Source organism: Poromitra crassiceps (assembly GCF_964638095.1).
Source record: "Poromitra crassiceps genome assembly, chromosome: 4".
In the NCBI taxonomy this organism is placed as follows: Eukaryota; Metazoa; Chordata; class Actinopteri; order Beryciformes; family Melamphaidae; genus Poromitra; species Poromitra crassiceps.
This window is the reverse complement of record NC_139626.1, coordinates 25,668,182-25,686,623: the sequence shown is the minus strand read 5'-3', so window position 1 is coordinate 25,686,623 and position 18,442 is coordinate 25,668,182. Positions and strand designations below refer to the sequence as shown.

At 42.4% G+C, this 18,442-nt stretch overlaps 1 protein-coding gene and 1 pseudogene across 2 annotated transcripts in view; one reads left to right on the top strand and one right to left on the bottom strand.

Moving 5' to 3' along the window:
- lrp2b (low density lipoprotein receptor-related protein 2b) overlaps positions 1–13,677 on the top strand; it is a gene marked incomplete at both ends in the record, with an annotated part of 73,134 nt that extends 59,457 nt beyond the window's left edge. Inside the window, 15 exons of the mRNA XM_083635848.1 lie at positions 1,791–1,916; positions 2,478–2,621; positions 4,204–4,369; positions 4,905–5,033; positions 5,952–6,172; positions 7,067–7,249; positions 8,844–8,963; positions 9,103–9,190; positions 9,303–9,367; positions 9,487–9,649; positions 10,121–10,178; positions 10,370–10,558; positions 11,446–11,541; positions 11,790–11,873; positions 13,672–13,677. Coding sequence (XP_083491974.1) covers positions 1,791–1,916; positions 2,478–2,621; positions 4,204–4,369; positions 4,905–5,033; positions 5,952–6,172; positions 7,067–7,249; positions 8,844–8,963; positions 9,103–9,190; positions 9,303–9,367; positions 9,487–9,649; positions 10,121–10,178; positions 10,370–10,558; positions 11,446–11,541; positions 11,790–11,873; positions 13,672–13,677 — 1,838 coding nt within the window. The remainder of the gene's footprint in view (positions 1–1,790; positions 1,917–2,477; positions 2,622–4,203; positions 4,370–4,904; positions 5,034–5,951; positions 6,173–7,066; positions 7,250–8,843; positions 8,964–9,102; positions 9,191–9,302; positions 9,368–9,486; positions 9,650–10,120; positions 10,179–10,369; positions 10,559–11,445; positions 11,542–11,789; positions 11,874–13,671) is intronic.
- A 1,096-nt stretch (positions 13,678–14,773) lies between these two features.
- On the bottom strand, positions 14,774–15,259 carry LOC310775703 (ubiquitin-conjugating enzyme E2 J2 pseudogene; annotated as a pseudogene). The gene has a single exon. The product of its transcript is annotated as a ubiquitin-conjugating enzyme E2 J2 pseudogene (transcript).
- Positions 15,260–18,442: the final 3,183 nt, after the last annotated feature.

Below are 18,442 nucleotides of genomic sequence, written 5' to 3'. Positions count from 1 at the left end.
CTTATTCTCCGCTACAACTGACATACTACTTATTTCTCTCTACATGATCACTCAACTGACATACTACTTATTTCTCTCTACATGATCACTCAACTGACATACTACTTATTTCTCTCTACATGATCACTCAACTGACATACTACTTATTTCTCTCTACATGATCACTCAACTGACATACTACTTATTTCTCTCTACATGATCACTCAACTGACATACCGTACTACTTATTTCTCTCTACATGATCACTCACCTGACATACTACTTATTTCTCTCTACATGATCACTCAACTGACATACTACTTATTTCTCTCTACATGATCACTCAACTGACATACTACTTATTTCTCTCTACATGATCACTCGACTGACATACTACTTATTTCTCTCTACATGATCACTCAACTGACATACTACTTATTTCTCTCTACATGATCACTCAACTGACATACTACTTATTTCTCTCTACATCAGGGGTGGGCAATTATTTTTCATGGGGGGCCACATGAGAAACCCAGATTGTTGCCGGGGGCCGAACAAATATTGTCATGCCGTAACCCATGGATGGGTAACTTTGATGATAGAGAGGGCCACAAAAAATGTCCTTGCTACCAGGTTTTGCTGAGGGCCGAACGGCGCCAGCGTGAAAAATTTGGTGCATTTGAAGCCACGTTTAGAGGAATAACTCATTTTAAATTAACAGTTGTGATGTCATTATTCAGTCTTAACCACCAATATTTCATCCTTTTCTCACTCACTCCGATGTCACCACCTGCTCTCAGGGCTTGAAATTAACTTTTTTGACCACCTGCCAATATGGCTGCTAGATTTTAAAGTTACCAGCCAATTAGAATTTCCACTAGCCAAAATGTTTTTCTTGAAATAAATCAGAATATGAGTGGGTTAATTTAAGCATAAGTATCAGTAAGTGGCCCGGGATGATCAAAGCCTGTGTTGAGGGTCACACGAACAAAAATGCAGTCTTGAAGCTAAATAAATCCAAAACCAATGAGTTAATTATTTAAATTTCTAATTCAATGTAGCCTTTTAGTCATAAAGATTATTAAAGATATTCCATATTCCAGACTGAAATGCTATAACAGAAGTGGAGTATTGGCCAGAATGACATGAACATTTGGACACTTATTCAGCGGGTATCTTGCATGTTGCGTTCAGGTGCACTGTGTAAAAAATTTTTTTTTTTTTTTTTTTTTTTGTGCAATTCCATTGCGGGCCACACGGCCCGCGGGCCGTAGTTTGCCCATGTATGCTCTACATGATCACTCAACTGACATACTACTTATTTCTCTCTACATGATCACTCAACTGACATACTACTTATTTCTCTCTACATGATCACTCAACTTACATACTACTTATTTCTCTCTACATGATCAACTGACGACATACTACTTATTTCTCTCTACATGATCACTCAACTGACATACTACTTATTTCTCTCTACATGATCACTCAACTGACATACTACTTATTTCTCTCTACATGATCACTCAACTGACATACTACTTATTTCTCTCTACATGATCACTCAAGACACACGATTATTTGTTGACTGTTTTACTGTAATGGTCCAGGAATCCAAGCTTGTTTTACTGTTGCATACATAAAAAACCCCTCATATAAATGCAAAAAGGTCAAATCTACCTGAATATGATAAAACTTTGTCTGTGAGTGAGCCTATTTCCAGTAAGTAATAATATGATAAAACTTTGTCTGTGAGTATGCCTATTTCCAGTAAGCCCACCTTCAGCCTTTTCTCCTGGCTCTTCCAGACATCAATGAGTGTGAGGTGTTTGGCACCTGCTCTCAGGCCTGTAAGAACACCAAGGGGGGCTACGACTGTGAGTGTGCCCCCGGCTACCGCAGGGTGGGCAACGGCAACATGTGCGAGGCTGAAGGTGAGCGCGCTCTTGGCTAGCACAGATTACAGAACTGTGACTGAAATCAAATGATAGATTTGTTTATCTTTAGTGGCCACTGAAATGGAAATGTGTCTTTTGGCACCACACAAAGAAAATACAATGCATGCATGATTTATTTGGTCTAACGCTAAATCTAGCCAAAAATGATCTCCTCATTCTCATACTTTTCACGTAGGACACGACAGCAGGACAGATGCTTGCTCGACAGTCTCCCTCTTCATGACACCACTCTGCAGCCCTCACCAAACATCAGTTTAATATTTAGCTTTTAGAATGTTAGAAATTAGAATGTTATAACATGCAGAAAGATTTTAATCAAACCTCTCAGAACAGCCCTGGTCCACTGGTCAGATTGCCATATGCACCTTACTATGACTTTGGATTTAACTGGTCACAGGTTTGAGCCAACCTGTCAGTGTCATCGTACAGTATATCCTATTGTAGTGTTCTTGAGTAACAGACTGAACCCGTCCACTCCCTGACTGTGATTGTCGGTTAAATGCCTAAATCGGTACGTGTAAATGTCCTCTCCCTCAGGACCGACTCCCCTGCTGCTGCTGCCAGAGAACATTCGCATCCGCAGGTTCAACCTGCAGACGGAGGCCTACCACGACTTCCTCCAAGAGGAGGAGCGCATCATGGCTCTCGACTACGACTGGGACCACAACAACACCGGACTCAGTAGGAAACACACACGTACACGGATACAGGCAGGCAGACACCTTCAGCAAGACACATACTTTACAGGCTAACTACTGGAAGAATAGCTAAAGAGCGGGGTGCAAGTTAAACCAATTTTTGAATTTACATTTTCGGCTCATCATTGGTACGAAAATACCCCAATGAAAAAAGAAAACCTGGGCAGGAGTATGGAGAAAAGGGTGGCATTCTAAATGGGCGTTCAACACCTGTGACATCACTTGTTGCTGGACGTTCTGCTGGGGCTGATTGTACATCACAGGTGTACAGTTCCATTTCAGGAACAGTGCCCCCTGCAGTTTAGAAAAACGAGTCTCTAGATCATTGTCTAGATGGTGCTATGTGTGATTTAACCCCCCAATCCCATTGCTATACATGTACACACCCCTCCCACATATTAATGCAATGTGGTCTTCAACCTGCACCATGCTCTTTAAAGCCCCCTCCCTGTTTCACCGTTGATGTTCTCTGAAAACGTAAATTCGCACGGCACGCGCTGTAACAACGCACATCACCATTTGTGCCAAAGAGGTTACATTGATAAGAACTGAAGCCTAATAGTGCAGGCGCTGTTGTAAAAGAAGCATCACTGTTCAGCGTCGCTCTTGTCTTCAGTAAACTCTTTTTGTCTGTGATAAAACGGAAGTGGCGGCCGTAGTGTTTCCAGTCATATCAATACAAAATAAATAGTTATTTAGAAGCCAAAATATTGCTTATTGTCAACAAACAATAATAAAAAGCCCATGGAAAGAGCGTAACTCAAACTGGTTAAAAGTTATTATCGTGGCGTTTTGAGCCTGGTGAACACATAGTTCACTTAGTTAGCAAACGTAGCTAATGGCAGAGGGTATTTACTATACTAGGCATCTCACACACTAAAGTGTGCTTGATTCCTAGGCTTGGCCACTGCGGGGTCTTGCTGGCTCGGCCGCTGCAGCTCGCATACACAGCTCAGCCGCCCGCAGCTCGGCTGCTGCGTGGCACTCGACCAATTGTGATGTCACTGATGATGTCATAGACATTGTGACATCACTGATGATGTCACAATGGCTATGACATCATCAGTGACATCACAATTGCCCGAGTGTAACCAAAAACGTGACCAAAATCGCAGAACCCACTTTCTCCCTTTTATATAAAAGGATATTATATTTCTGTCTCACTCATCAAACCATTATAATGTCTGATGTCATCACCCATTTTTACCAACAGCTTATTTTTAGGACTTTGAGCCCAAAATAAAGTTATTTGTCAACAAAATACACTGGAGAACATTGTGGCTAATCAGTAGACCAGAGCAAAAGCCAGCAGGACATGGAATAAGATGACACAATACACTGGAGGGGGGCTTGAAGCTTTAGTATAAGAAAGAAGGATGAATGTAACCACAAATTTAAACCTTATACTCATATGATACACCCATATCCACATGTGCCTACAGACAGGGTGGTATTTAAACACACACACACACACAGAGAGAGAGAGAAATACAGGGTAAGACGGTCCGTTTGAAAAGATGTTATTGCAAAGCCAGAGGAAGTTGTTTGATGATGTGTTTTCCCAGGCATGGTGTACTTCACTGTGGCCGGTAAGGACTCAGTAGCAGGTGCCATTAAGAGAGCCTACATACCCGCAGTGGACGATGGCAGCAACAACATCGGGGCTGCTGTCGATCTCGGCATCAAGTACATCACCAGGCCCGACGGCGTCGCTGTGGACTGGGTGGGCAGGTGAGGGCCAGGTGCCACTGGAGGCTTTCGCAGTGGCCTACTAGTTTTTTTATATCGGTGTGTGTGTCTGTGTGTGTGTGTGTGTGTGTGCGTGTGCATGTGCGTGTGTTTGCTCTTTACTGTTTACTTCAATATTTTGGTGCCTAGGTAAACCGCTCATGAGCTTTATCAAATAGTTTATTATGGATTAAAACACCTTTTCATTTAAATAAACCTGAATGTAATGCAATTCTGTTATGGCCTATAATTACAAGTACAATTGGGCAACTTTGGTCAAATGCTAATTCATTGTTATGACAGTAGTGCAGCATTGTCATGGAATTTATCAGCAAATAGAGAGTTTCTATTATAGAATGATACCCACCATTTCAGGAGAGTGATATCTACAAGTGTGTAATAGCACAAAAGTAGTATTTTTAAAGTATAGTAAGTTATCTCAGGTATCTGGTGACACTTTTATAGACTGGGCACTATGTAATATTGAATGACCAAAAGTATCAATGCGTGACTAGGTTTGCATCTCCTCTGCCTGTAGGAACCTGTACTGGGCGGACTCCAGGTTGAAGAGGTTAGAGGTGGCCATGTTGGACGGACGATACAGGAAGCACCTGGTGAAGACTGAGCTGGGCCACCCGTCAGCTGTGGCCGTCAACCCACGACTGGGGTGAGACAAAACACAGCTCCGGAATACCTGGAATATCAGGAAACTTTGAGAAGGTGTTTATTCCAGGTGGGAGTGGCTTAGGGTAGGCACGGACTTGGATACATTCTCTGAAGTGATGGAATGTTAGGCAATTTTAGTTTCGTGTAGTTCAATAGTTAATTTAATTTAGTTTAATTTAGTGCCACAGTTACATGATATAGTTTTTTTTTTATCATTGCTTGTAAAAAAAACAATGATATATTCTACAGAACGTTTATACGGTTGGGTGGTTATCATTTGTTCATAGAATTGAGTTTCCCTTGGAAGCTTTTTTGATATTTTCTCAATTTTTTCCCCAAGTCCTGGAAATACCCTGATATAATTTAGAAATGAAAAGTTCATCTCAGTTTAAAGTCCTTGACTGGGAAGACCGGAGACTTTAAAGTTACAGTGGTACCCAACGGTTAGAGAAGCGAGCTTGTGACCGGAAGGCCCATCGGTTCAATCCCCGGGACCGGCAGGATAAATCTGGGTGGGGAAAGTGAAAAAGGCAGTGCTTGCCCCTTGTCCCACGCAGGGACTGGAAAGGAAATCCATAAATGGGCAGAGCCGGTCGGTTGGAGCCAATGGCAGGGCTTGCAGGGAGCGGAAAGGGATTTTCTTCTGCTGCCGACGGAGCCCCTTGAGTTCCGTTTATTCAGACATGAAACGAGCCTGCCCCCAGAGGTTAGAGAAAATAATAGTTTTTTTGTTTTGTTTAAATGATGGATTAATTCCCAGATTGCTCTCAGTGAGACTCCCCCTGTAAACAAAGGTAAAAAAAACATGGTGTGTTTTTGACTCCTGAACTCTTACTTTAACCCAACACATCCTACAGTACAACCCTTTTCTCCATCGCTCTTCACTCTTAACTTAACTCTCCCATGTATGTTCCCCCAGGATGTTGTACTGGGCAGACCGTGGCGCGACGGCCAAGATCGAGTGTTCCTGGCTGGACGGTCAGCAGAGGAAAGTCCTGGTGGCGGAGGGCCTGGGTTGGCCCACCGGTCTGTCAGTCGACTACACCAACGGTGATAGGCTCTACTGGTCCGACTCCAAGGAGAGCCGCATAGAGTCCGTTATGCCATCAGGGGAAGACCGCAGAACTGCAGTATACATAGGTGAGGAGAGAGGACACAATCGTAAATGATGCCTGAATAAAGATGCTGAATGTTAGATTGTGAATGAAATTATATTTAGTACATAGATATTCTACATGCAATAAAATATCTGTTCATATCTCAGATAAAATATAGATGATGTAGACTCTTGAGGCTTGAAGTCATAATTGTTTAAATTATATTTTCTCTAATGTGAAAACTGTTGCCGTCATTCATTGGGTGTGCATCTTTCTCTGTCCAATGTTTTCAACTATACTGTATACTAGGGGTGAAACAGTTCACAAAATTCGCGGTTCGGTTCGATACAACACAGTGGTGTCATGGTTCGCTATGTTCTCGATACAGCAAAAAAAGTAGAATTGCCTGAGAAATGTCCTTGATTTTTGTATTTATTTTACTACTACTAGTTACAATTTTTATTTCAATTTCCGACAATGTTTTATATATATATATATATATATATATATATATATATATATATATATACCTTTCATCTTTTTCGTCTTTTAGTTTACCATGTCATTTTCCTTGTAGAAGAATTGCACTGTTCAGCAGTGAAAGATTAGTTCGGTTTGCAGTGCGTAGCCTATTGGACTCTAAAGCACCTAAACGGTTCGGCACGAATATGTGTATTGTTACACCCCTATTATATACCTAGAACTTCTCTATCATACATCATTTGGAGAAACAGGAATATTTAACATTGGTTGCATGTAATGTTTTTTTCTGAGAATTTAAGCTTATTCTACAGTCACACTTAATGCACATTTCTACAGTTAACGCCCTAAAAATGTATAATGTATCTATCCATATAATATAATGTAATGCCTAGTTCCAGGGTGTCTAGTTTCCATTTTGTTGCTAACCCTACATGTTGTTTCACCCTGCCTATAGATGTGCGGAACCCCTTCAGTGTGAGTGTGTTCGAGGACCATGTTTACTGGAGCACCCAGGAGCAAGGCGAGGTGTTCCGGCAAGACAAGTTTGGCCGAGGCACCAAGACCAAACTGCTGACTGCCGGGCCATGGCTCACCCAGATCTCTGTCTACCAGCAGCAGAGACACAACTCCATAGGCAGTGAGTGACACACTATTCACACCACATATACAGTATATACACACACATACAGACTGTAACACATCACCACATCATCACCTTCATAAGATACATCATTGCATAGAATCTGCTATACATTCAGGCGGTGTCTCGTCATAGACGCGTGGTCAATGGGTCAGCATGGGGGAAATCCTCTCGTTCTCCCCATTCAGCATAGTTAGCATTTAGCTGCTAGCCCAGCCCAGGCAGACAGGATCGCAGATTCAACCCCCGCAGTAACGCATCTGAACAGACGTCTATGTACCTGCTCTAGAATCCCCACCCCTTTAGTGTAGAGCTGCAGCACCGTCCTTTGGTGAGTCAGCCCATTGCGATATATTTTTCCCCACCGCACCTTATAGTCTCGCGCGCCACCTATAGCAACATTTTGTGGGCGTTCCCACACAGACCAACTGTATCTAGTATATTGTGATATAAATAAATGTTTCTAGTCTCTACTTAATATTACTCAATAGGGATCCAACCTATACACAGTTTACCGATTTGGTGCTCTCAACACCCAGTGTCTGGAAAAACCCTTTAGCCAAATAGGAAATGATGCATGCATAATTACAAGAGGATTTTGGTCATTAGCATGAGCAGTGATAGCCACCATTGTTGAACAGAAAAATAAAATTGCACCAGAAACTCCAATTAATCAACAGAAAATCCAAGGAAAAGTATGTCAAAATACTGGCCACACTGTTCCATTGTGAATTACAATGGAAACCACCACAGCAATGTCCACTTAGCGCCAAAATCTCAGGGCACCTGGGTAGTGCAGCGGTAGATTCCCTGCGTTCCAACGCAAGAGTCGCAGGTTGGAGCCCCTGTGTTACCTGCGGCTTGGTCGGGTGTCCATACAGGCACAATTGGTCGTGTCTGCAGGTGGGAAGCCAGATTAAGGGTATGTGTCGGAGCCATTTCAGGGTTATCTATGCAGGATATCAAATTGGTCACTAGGTGTCACGCTTGTACTTTGGGTCACATGTTATTTAGATAGGTAGGTTGTAATCAATCAACAGGTGTGTCGCTAGACGAAGATCAAACCTTTTTTGACCGCATGCTCCAGGGCTTGTTGTTTTGTGAAATATTGTCATTCTTGCCATGTTGAAGGCCATTAAATGGTGGGCATTATATCTCATCAAAGTAAGACACTGAAGTTGGACTCTGTGACTTTATTTCACAGACACTACTGTTGGCAAGCGCATCAATTACTTTACCAGACCCCTCTATGCAGCCCCTCAGTGGCTTTGGGGAGAGGGGGGGATTTACCTACATGGTACGTCGGTGAAACTCCTCACTGTCAGGTGAAAATATGCGGCTGCCAACTGCACATGTATCGGAGGATGCAGGGGCTAGCCTGCAACTGGGGAGGGGATGGGGGTTCAACGACTAGGACAGCTTGGCAGGGGGAGTTTGCCAAAATACAATTGGGGAGAAAACAGAAGCGGGGGGGGGGGGTAATACTCTCACGGACACACAGATCTCACGGATGCCCACTTTAAAAGTACTGTGAGTCATACTGTACGCTTCCACTTCAAATGACCCAAAACATCATCCCCCCTCTCTGCAGTGAAGAGTCCATGTAAAGGCATCTGCAGCCACCTGTGCCTGCTCCGCCCCGGAGGCTACACCTGCGCCTGTCCTGAGGGAACCACCTTCATCCCCAGCAGCAACACTGAATGTGACGCCGGTAAGAAAATATCAATTTTCTTCCATATTCTCTGGAGGATAAAAAGGAGTTAAGGTCATTTTGTGCTATGGGGCATTACAAATAAATTGCCCCTTGAATGACATAACTTTCTTGTTTCTTTATTCATATAACTTTTCAGGGTTTGACCCACCACCCACCATGCCTCCACCATGCCAGTGTCAGAACGGAGGCACCTGCTACTTTGACGACAACAAGGCTCTCTGCAAGTGAGTGTTTAGCGTCAGTCTTTTAAACCTGGTTAGATAGATTCAATCAATGAAAAAGAGTGCTTTGAAATGCTGCAACTCTAGTTAATATTTGTCTTGAATTGTTTCACAGGTGCCCTCCAGAGTGGAAGGGAGACAACTGCGAGACAAATATATATGACGTGGTCACAACATCAAGTATTATTATTAAATTCATACCATGATAACAAAACTCAGTGCAATCTATAACGGGCAAACCTTTCTTTGTGGTAAGAGGCTGACCTCTCTCCACTCCACCCTCTTTCCCTCCGACTCAGTTGGGATAGCCATCGGCGTGACCATTCTGATCGTGGCTGTGCTGGTTTGTCTGGTCTGCGCTGCCAAGAGGAAGTCCAGCCTGCTGGAGAGGCTACGGGACAGCATGCCCAGTATGCCCAGTATGCCCAGTATGCCATCCGTGCCCAACCTGCCGAGCTTCGGGTGAGACAGAGCGAGAAGAGAGAGAGATACAATAAATGATTGTTGCTGTCAGAAATTTTAAGTTTAATTCCAAAATATCCAACATTTGAGAAAAGTGACACCTATTCGTATAAAATTGCACACAAAATCAAGACATATGATCGCACTTTTTATGCATTGTTGGTCATTTAAGTCCTTGGTTCACAAAATGTTAAAATGTTTACAGACTGGATGCTAAATGTTCTAGAAATATTGATGAGCTTCAGGTAATGAGTATTTTCCCAAATGGACATTTAGTTTAGTTTGAGATTTTAGTTGCAAATCCTCTTTTTCTAATGATATTTTCTCAAATTTTCTCCCCATTTCATTCTCCAGCCTCTTTCAAAATAGACTCATAATAGAGTTAGGCGAGGGTTTTTTATTTTGTTCTATTTTATTTTGTTAGGTATCATGTCGGTCCCAGCTGTGTCATATGTATGGTTTGATTTTCAGAGCTGCGTCATCTCCGAATACTAAAACTCTGGGGAGTGAAAGGCAGAATTCAGAAACGGTCAGTTGAATTGCTTCAAACCAAATCAACAGGCAAACATTAACATTTTCATAAATATACTGATTTCAAAAGGCTTTACAGTACCTGGCTTACACACTAATATCATGTTCTAGCCTGTTCTTCTGGTCCATTTAGACAAAGTTCTATCAAATGCTGTTTATTTTACTTCACGTCCTAATGCCTGCTGCCAGGTTCGCTGTACGTCTGTGTCCATGCTGGAGGCAGGAGATAAGAATTTTGAGAACCCAGCGTACGAGGCAGAGCAACCTGCTGCCAGCAGTGCTGCGCCTGCTGTCCCTGCTGCCAGCGGTGCTGCGCCTGCTGTCCCTGCTGCCAGCGGTGCTGCGCCTGCTGTCCCTGCTGCGAATGCAACAAACAAGGTCAATATAGACTGCAACCACTGCTCTGGGGCGCATCAATTTAACACGCATCCTCATGCTTGTCACCTGCATAATGACATAGTGCAGGCAGAACAGTTTTGAGGCCTACGGTCAATATATCCAATAACTTATGACCAAGAGTATTTTTCCATTCAACATTCTATTGTCCACATTGATTTTGGTTAGAAATACCTACTGTGTTTTCTTTATCATTCACTATTTAGCAGACACTCAACCACCATGCAATTATGTCAAATATGGATGTAATTTAGAGGCAAGCATACATGGTTCTCATTTCACAAGTCTGCCGGAGCGGCAAATGACAGCCATACTCCATGTAAGTGTATCATGGCTGATTCTACACGGCCCGCGTTCCAACATTGCTCATCACCATTGGCCAGGTGTTGTCGATGCACCATCATCCATTACCTTTAGAAAACATACAGATTCAAAGATTAAGAGCTGCTATTGGAATCAGTGTTTTATGAGCTCTATGCATATGTAATAGTAAGAGTAGTAGTAGTAGTAGTTCGATTCCCAGTGTGAATTTTCTTAGGAAATGGTTTTTGCATTGCACCAGAGATAGTATAGTCATCATACAATAGTTACTTACAATACAGTACATCATAAACACTGATACATGTATACCATGGTCCATACCTTGGTCCAGACCATAACATGGTCCATACCATGATATAGCATGTGCACCCTTTGGTTGTCTACTGCAGTACTGAGCAGGCATGGTCCGGAATATCCAGAATACCTATCTGTCCACTGCACGGGAAGGGGGGGTGGTTGAGGAAAAAAAAGGTGCTATGCTGAAACAGCTATAGGTGCTATGCTAAATCGTCAATTTAGGGCTCCTGTGATTTCTTTCTGGTTCCCAGGAGAACATTGATAATCGCCTGTATGAGGAGGAGGTCCGAGGTGTGGTCAAGCCCAGCAGAAGTGTAGCAGTGCCGGCCACTGCCATCACCGCCAAGGTTAGCTTCACAATTACCAAAGGGAAGGGTTCACCCCCAATTTAACACTCTTTTTTTCTTTCTTTCTTTCTTTCTTTCTTCAACTGAACGGTGAATATCTAGATTTGTTTAATATGCAACTCTTCTGTTACTGACAAAAACCTCAGCAGATGTCTTTATCAACATGTTTCATTTGATTAACTATGTCTTTATCAACTTCTTTGATTTTCCTTTAAGCCATTTTGTATTTTCCTGGGTGTCTGTTTTAGGAGGCCTTTGAGAACCCAGCATATGGCTCCGATTCAGACGATGTTGACGTCAGTCCTGAACAACCAGCTGCACCAAGCGCACAGGTAGCCATGGAGACAACATGTCAAATGTTACCTGATGTTCATAGCTCTATATTAAAAAACACAAATAATGACATATTCTAAATGGTAATATTTTGTACCTAAAGGTCTCGAATGATCTAATAATGTCAATAATAGGCAATGGTGAACATTGATTTAATTTGGTCAGAATAGGTGGCACACTTTTGAAGCCTTACTTGGGATGGTTGTCCTTATAGTCACTGGCAGTGTAATAGTATTACCACCCAACTAGTTCCCCAATTCAATCCCCATCTCCGGAAAAAGGAATAGTGTCAGTGTTTACAATGAACACTTTTTTCATTGAAAAAGTTTAGAAACGAACACAGTGTTCTTAACAACACATCAGGCCTGGAAACAAAACAAGGACAGCCTACTTATCAAAACAAAACCAAAATATCTTTTTTGGGGGGGAAGCATTTAATTCGATCTTTCTCCCCACAGTTTGAACCCATTGAGGATGACAGTCTTGTTGACAGGTTCACAAATCCTGCATACACGGTGAGTACAGAACGACGTCAAGCTGAGAGTGAATCTGTCACGGAAAAAAGGATCAACTATAGATACCATCTTGCGATGGGATCACACCAGTCGCAACGCCTGCGACTTAAAATTAATCTGAGCCCCCCCCAAACACAATATTCTGTGTATTGGAGGTACAATGAAAACAATAAAGAAAAAAAGTTAGAAATTCACTTTCTTCACTTCAATTCAGTTCAGTTCTCAAATATTCAGAGTAAACCCTGTTCCCAAACAAATCAATACAGGATCTCTCTCAAAAACATAATTAATCAAACGGGTCAACTTTGTGCACACAGGATACTTAGTTAGGTTAAGTTAAGTTGGTTAAGTACATACAAGTGCCTGGGTGGTAAGCAGGCTGCATTATTTGACAATTTAGATGGAGCTCAGTCAAACTTTGTTTAATGTTAGTTTTCATTGTGAATTAGAAAATGGTCAGGGGGCCACTCTGCACCCTATCGGGGGCCACATCTGGCCCCCGGGCTGCAAGTTGAGTATCACTGGTCTATGTCAATCAATCAATCCTTTATTGACAGACACTTAGTCCATAGATGGCACATACACAATTACAAAAGGACATAAGGCACAAAAAAAGAAAAACATTATAAAAGAGAAGCGTACCAGAATTTCCACATATGTGACTGGTATCTCACAGTGCTTAGCCCAGGATCAGTGAGCAACTTAATAATGACATTCTGAGACACGTTCAATCGACAGATGAATCTGTACATCAGATTTCTCAGGAGCGCCTGGAAAGTGGCCACCCCCGCCTTACAGAACAGGTCACTAGCACTGCTCCACCTGGGCTTTTTCAGCAAGATGCGCATGCAGTCATTAGGAGTTCTGCCTTTTATAGGCTTTGACAACCTCCTTCAATGCATAGATACATAAATCAGTGCTATGCTTGGCCTTGAAGCCAAATTGGTTATCAGAGGTAGAAATAAACAAACTTACGGTAAATGATCTAATAAAACCATTTCTAAGACTTTGGAAATCACACTAGCTAGGGCGATAGGCCTGTAGTTATCTAGGCTCCCAACTTTACCAGTCTTATCCTTGATAAAAGTCACCAGAGTGACTTACAACATAGATAGCATTTTTCCAAGCGTTGTCTGGGGGGAGGCCCACAGTCTCAGACTTTGAAAACCCCTGGCTTACACTATTGTATCTATTGAGTAAGTTTTGTGAGATCTCAGCCTGAGAGAGCCAATCAAAACACTTTGTGGGTCAATCTCTCATAATCTCTCATAAGACTTTGCAGAAATGAGATGTTTTTCAACATGTACAAAGATCTTATTTTGCGTTTATATGTTGTATATTTTAATTACTAACATATTCCAGCTTGGTAACAATATACTTTTGCTGCCATTCTCATTCATTGTAGTGATCTTCCAACAGGCTACTCATCGAGCTGCTGCAGATTTTGATGTATGATGACTTCATCACCACAGATCAGTCCCACACTTCAGGACTAAAACTGGACTAAAGCTCATTCACTCTCATTGGAGGATGCAGCAGTGCTAACATTCACGTGCAGCTCAACAAGTGGAGTATTAGATTGACTGTAGCGCTGTTTGGACACAGAATTAAAATGCATTCACAGTAGTAGTCGTCACTAAAATTATTTTAACTAAATTATTTTAACCTTTTCTCCCTTTGTTGTAAATGTAACAAATTATTGTGAAATACACAGAATTACACAGACATAAAATCAATAAATAATGAAAATAATTGTGTCAATTTTATGTAGACATGATTTTGTATAATTATTACACTAATTATACACGTACAGATGATATATATGATATATGTACAGATGATGATGATGATGATGCAGTTAGTTTCCTGATTAATTGCATTGATCAAAATACTTGTAAATGGTATGTATCTTGATTGTAGGCATTTTACTACTCAATTACAGCATTTTGTGCATTATTCCTTCAATAAATAGTGTAATTAATTTGCTGTGAATTATTTGCGATTTAAGTCTCAACTAATAACATTCCAGATACTAGTGGACCCACCACCCTAGGAGTTAGGCCACCCTGGTCTGTAACATGACATCATCACTGATGACAGCATCACTGAACATAGCCTCAGCCAGGAAGGATGACATGATGACAGCATCACTGATGACATCACATCATAAGGTAATTAGGGCAATTACCTAATTAAAAAATCAGCTCTTTACACTTCATGAAGGTTTCACCCAGATCGCATGTAAAACGGCATGGCATAGCTGTGGCCGAACAAAATTCTGCTCACTCATACACAGAAACTCATTTTAATTATTATAGAAATAGATAGAAGATATACAATATCAAAGTGGTTGGAGTGAGTCCAAGGGTATATTATTGACTGACTCAGAATGAGGGAGGGAAGAGATCGACAACATCAGGAAACAGCTCACAGAACACTTTGTCCTTGAGGTTGAAGGCCAAACTTTGGGTGGACAGCTGTCTTTTTGTGTAGGCCGAGGTCATGATGCTGCCAAGGGTGGGCCTTTCCTCCACCATGAAGCTGAGCAGGCCTTTGAGGATAGTGGATACAGACCAATAGGGTTCCATGTGTTTGGATGGTCTGAAATGGACAGCAACAACCTAGTATTACACTCGAATCTCCCGTTTGGTGTTATCATGTATACTGGGTGGTTTAAAAGGGAATTCCCGGGGGAATATGAGTTTTACATGGTAATATCCTCCTTCATAATGGAGTTTTCTCAGGACCTCTACAACATAAGATGTCAGTTCTGCACAGATGTAAGGCACAGGGTCTCTTTTTATCCTAAATGAATCCTGCTTCAGTCGCTGAGTGGCTGTGGTCAGACCTCTCTTATTCCCATTGTTCATCTCTCCAGCAGCAGCAGCAGCAGCAGAAGGCTCCAGAGACCGCCAGCACGAGCAAAAACTGTTATGACGGCTAGCAAAAATTGGTGATGTCACTCCAGCACATGATGATGATGTCATCAGTGATGCCACTCAATCAATTGTGGTGTCATCAGTGAGTGATGTCATCAATCAACCACCCAATCATTCAATCAATCAATCAATCAATCAATCAATCAATCAACTTGTATTAGCAGTCTATAATTACATCAGATTTTCTGTGACACCGATTTGCAAATAGGGACTGGAGAGGCAGTATTAATCAAATTAAAATGACTAGTGGACCTGTGGGAGTTAGGCCCCCCCTGGTCTGGAACATGACATCATCACTGATTACATCATCACTGAACTTATCCTCAGCCAGGAAGGCTGATGACATCACATCATTAGGTAATTAGTGCTCACCTGCAGGGGTGCTCGTTACACTTCCTCAAAGTTTCAGCCCGAGGCATAGCTGTGGCAGAACAAAATTCTGCTCACTCACACACAGAAACTTCTCATTTTTATTATTATATAGTCATATAGATTCATCCAACAGCACCAATATTACAAGATTAAGCCCCTGCTGTTAAACACTCATTTGATTAACAAAGAACTTTCTCACTTCTCTTTTTCCCAATGTTGTGCTCTCTCTCACTGTCTCAATCACACTCCTGCTGGCTGCTGGTATTATCCACTGCCTGGCATGACAGATAGGACTAGTCTGCTTTTATCTTCTCTCCTATTTACTTTCCTATCCTCTTCTTGTCTCGTCTCTCCTACTCTCTTCTCCCACATTTATAAATGTCTCAACACATCAAGGTCTCCCCTCGCTAAGCTTACAGCATCTAGGCCACAGGGATTGGAATAGCAAGCGAGAAAGGAAGGCAGATGAGAGGATGGAGAGACTGATGAAAAGTGGAAACCGAGGAGGGGAGCTGTGACCCATCTGGTTGATGATTCATTCATGACCCAGGTTTTGGTACTGCTTGTCCCCCACAAAGCGTTCTGCTTTATCGGCCAAACCACCATACCACTCACTCACTGAGGGAGGGCAGGACGAAAGCAGGGAGATGCTGAGCGTAGTCTGGGCACCTTCCACCCCGCTTTTTGTCATGGGGGCGTAAACCCCGGACCCAGAATTAACACCGGATGGCAATGCGCCTAACAACGTCTTTGTTGCCGTTAGCTTGACGCGGTGATGTTACCTAAACTAGAGTCTGATCAAAACAAAGCTAGCGTTACATAAAACAAAACGTTTATGCAATATGGCATCTCCGCCACCACCGCCTGACACACCGGTCAAAACGGTGAAAGAGGATTCTGATACTTGGGTCAAATTGTCAAGTTAACGTGAAAGTTGACGAGCTAGAAACGCTGCCATCCGGTCTAGGGCGGGCTCTAGGCGGGAACCAGTAGGGTGACAAAATCAATTGTGGGCGGGAGCCAGGCTCTTTCTCGCCGAGAAGAGCCTGGTGACGCGAGGTTAGCTGAGCGGTGCTGAGCAGCGAGGGATAGATTGGAAAGGGGCGGGTCAAACATTATGCAGCGTGCTCTGGCAGCGTGTGTAATGATGCATTTAAATGCTGTCAGAAATGTTGCAATTACTTGTTACTGTGTAAACAGGTTCTGCTAAGTTGACAACATAAAACATGCCTGTAGTTTTATTTTAGAAGACAGGCTAGTCAGTGACTCTTGGAAGGTGGGAGGCTGGCGCTTACGAGGAGCACATGAAGGTAGCAGAGAGGGAGAGACGAAATGATACAGAGGAGGGAGGGTATGGGAAGGAAGGAACGGCGACAACGGCGATACAGCGTGTCTGCCATGCCAGAGATGAACGGAGAGGAGAGAGGGATGGAGAGAGAGTGAAAGAGAGAGAGAGAGAGAGAGAGAGAGAGAGAGAGAGAGAGAGAGAGAGAGAGGGGAGGCAGCAGGCGGGTCCAGACAGACAGAGGAGAGGCAGCAGGACGGAGGGACTGTCAACACAACAAGCGGCAGGAGCCTGTCTGAACCATCGACATAAATAAAGGTCTGAACAAGGTGAGGACGCTGAATCGCTCTGTTGCTTTCTTATAATGTATTGTAAAGACTTACACAATGTGTGTGTGTGTGTGTGTGTGTGTGTGTGTGTGTGTGTGTGTGTGTGTGTGTGTGTGTGTGTGTGTGTGTGTGTGTGTGTGTGTGTGTGTGTGTGTGTGCAGGTGTCTGTCTGGTGTCCTGTGACATGCCAGATTGTCCCAAAACAAGGACAAATCAAATGTCTTTATTTATGTCAAATGTTTATTTATGTATTATTATTATTATTATTATCATTATTATTATTATTATTATTATTATTATTATTATTATTATTATTATTATTATTATTATTATTATTATTATGTTTTATTATTAATATTATTATTTTAAAGCACTATTATTTCCAAGCACATGTCTCTATAAGGCTCTGCTGTGTTTGTGGGTGTGTGCATTGTGATTCATTTTTATTTGGTAATAATAATAGCCTGTACACATTACACACATGGAAAAATGGACTGTGATCCTAGGCTGCACCATAGTGAATTGAAACAGGAATGATGATCTATATGTCATACAGTCCAGTCCTTGGTGTGAGGTGTGTTTGACAGGACAGACTGCAGGGCTTGTGTGCACAGAGGGTGAAGGTCTTTGATGGCGTCTCTGCTTGATTGAATTGCAGGAAAGAGGGGGGAGACGAAGAGAATGGTATTCAACAAATGTCAGGGCCGTACGCAGAGTTTTTGGGAAAGCAAGGACTCCTGCAAAGATTTAAGTGCACTACTGCAGCTCAGTTAGGGGACAAATGGGATGTCATGTGTCTAGACGTTTACCTTTTTATAATTATCTTGCATTGTTTTAGGTGAAAATGGTGGTGCATTTGTTTAGATGGCTGAGAGGGTATAGCACTTTGCAGTAGCACAGTTGGGACAGGATGGAACCTGATGCTTCTTTGGCCCCATCCCATCTTGTGTCACACATTTCATCATGAGCACAAGGGGAAGTTAACATCAGCCACCAGTTAAATACTCCTCAAGTATGGCTGCTCTACCAGCCTTGTTGGCAGCTAATCAGCCGTTATTTCAAAAATCCTCCTCTACTCCAGAAACCTATCTGCCTGGTGAAAAGCAGAAAGAGGCTGGTGGATGAGCG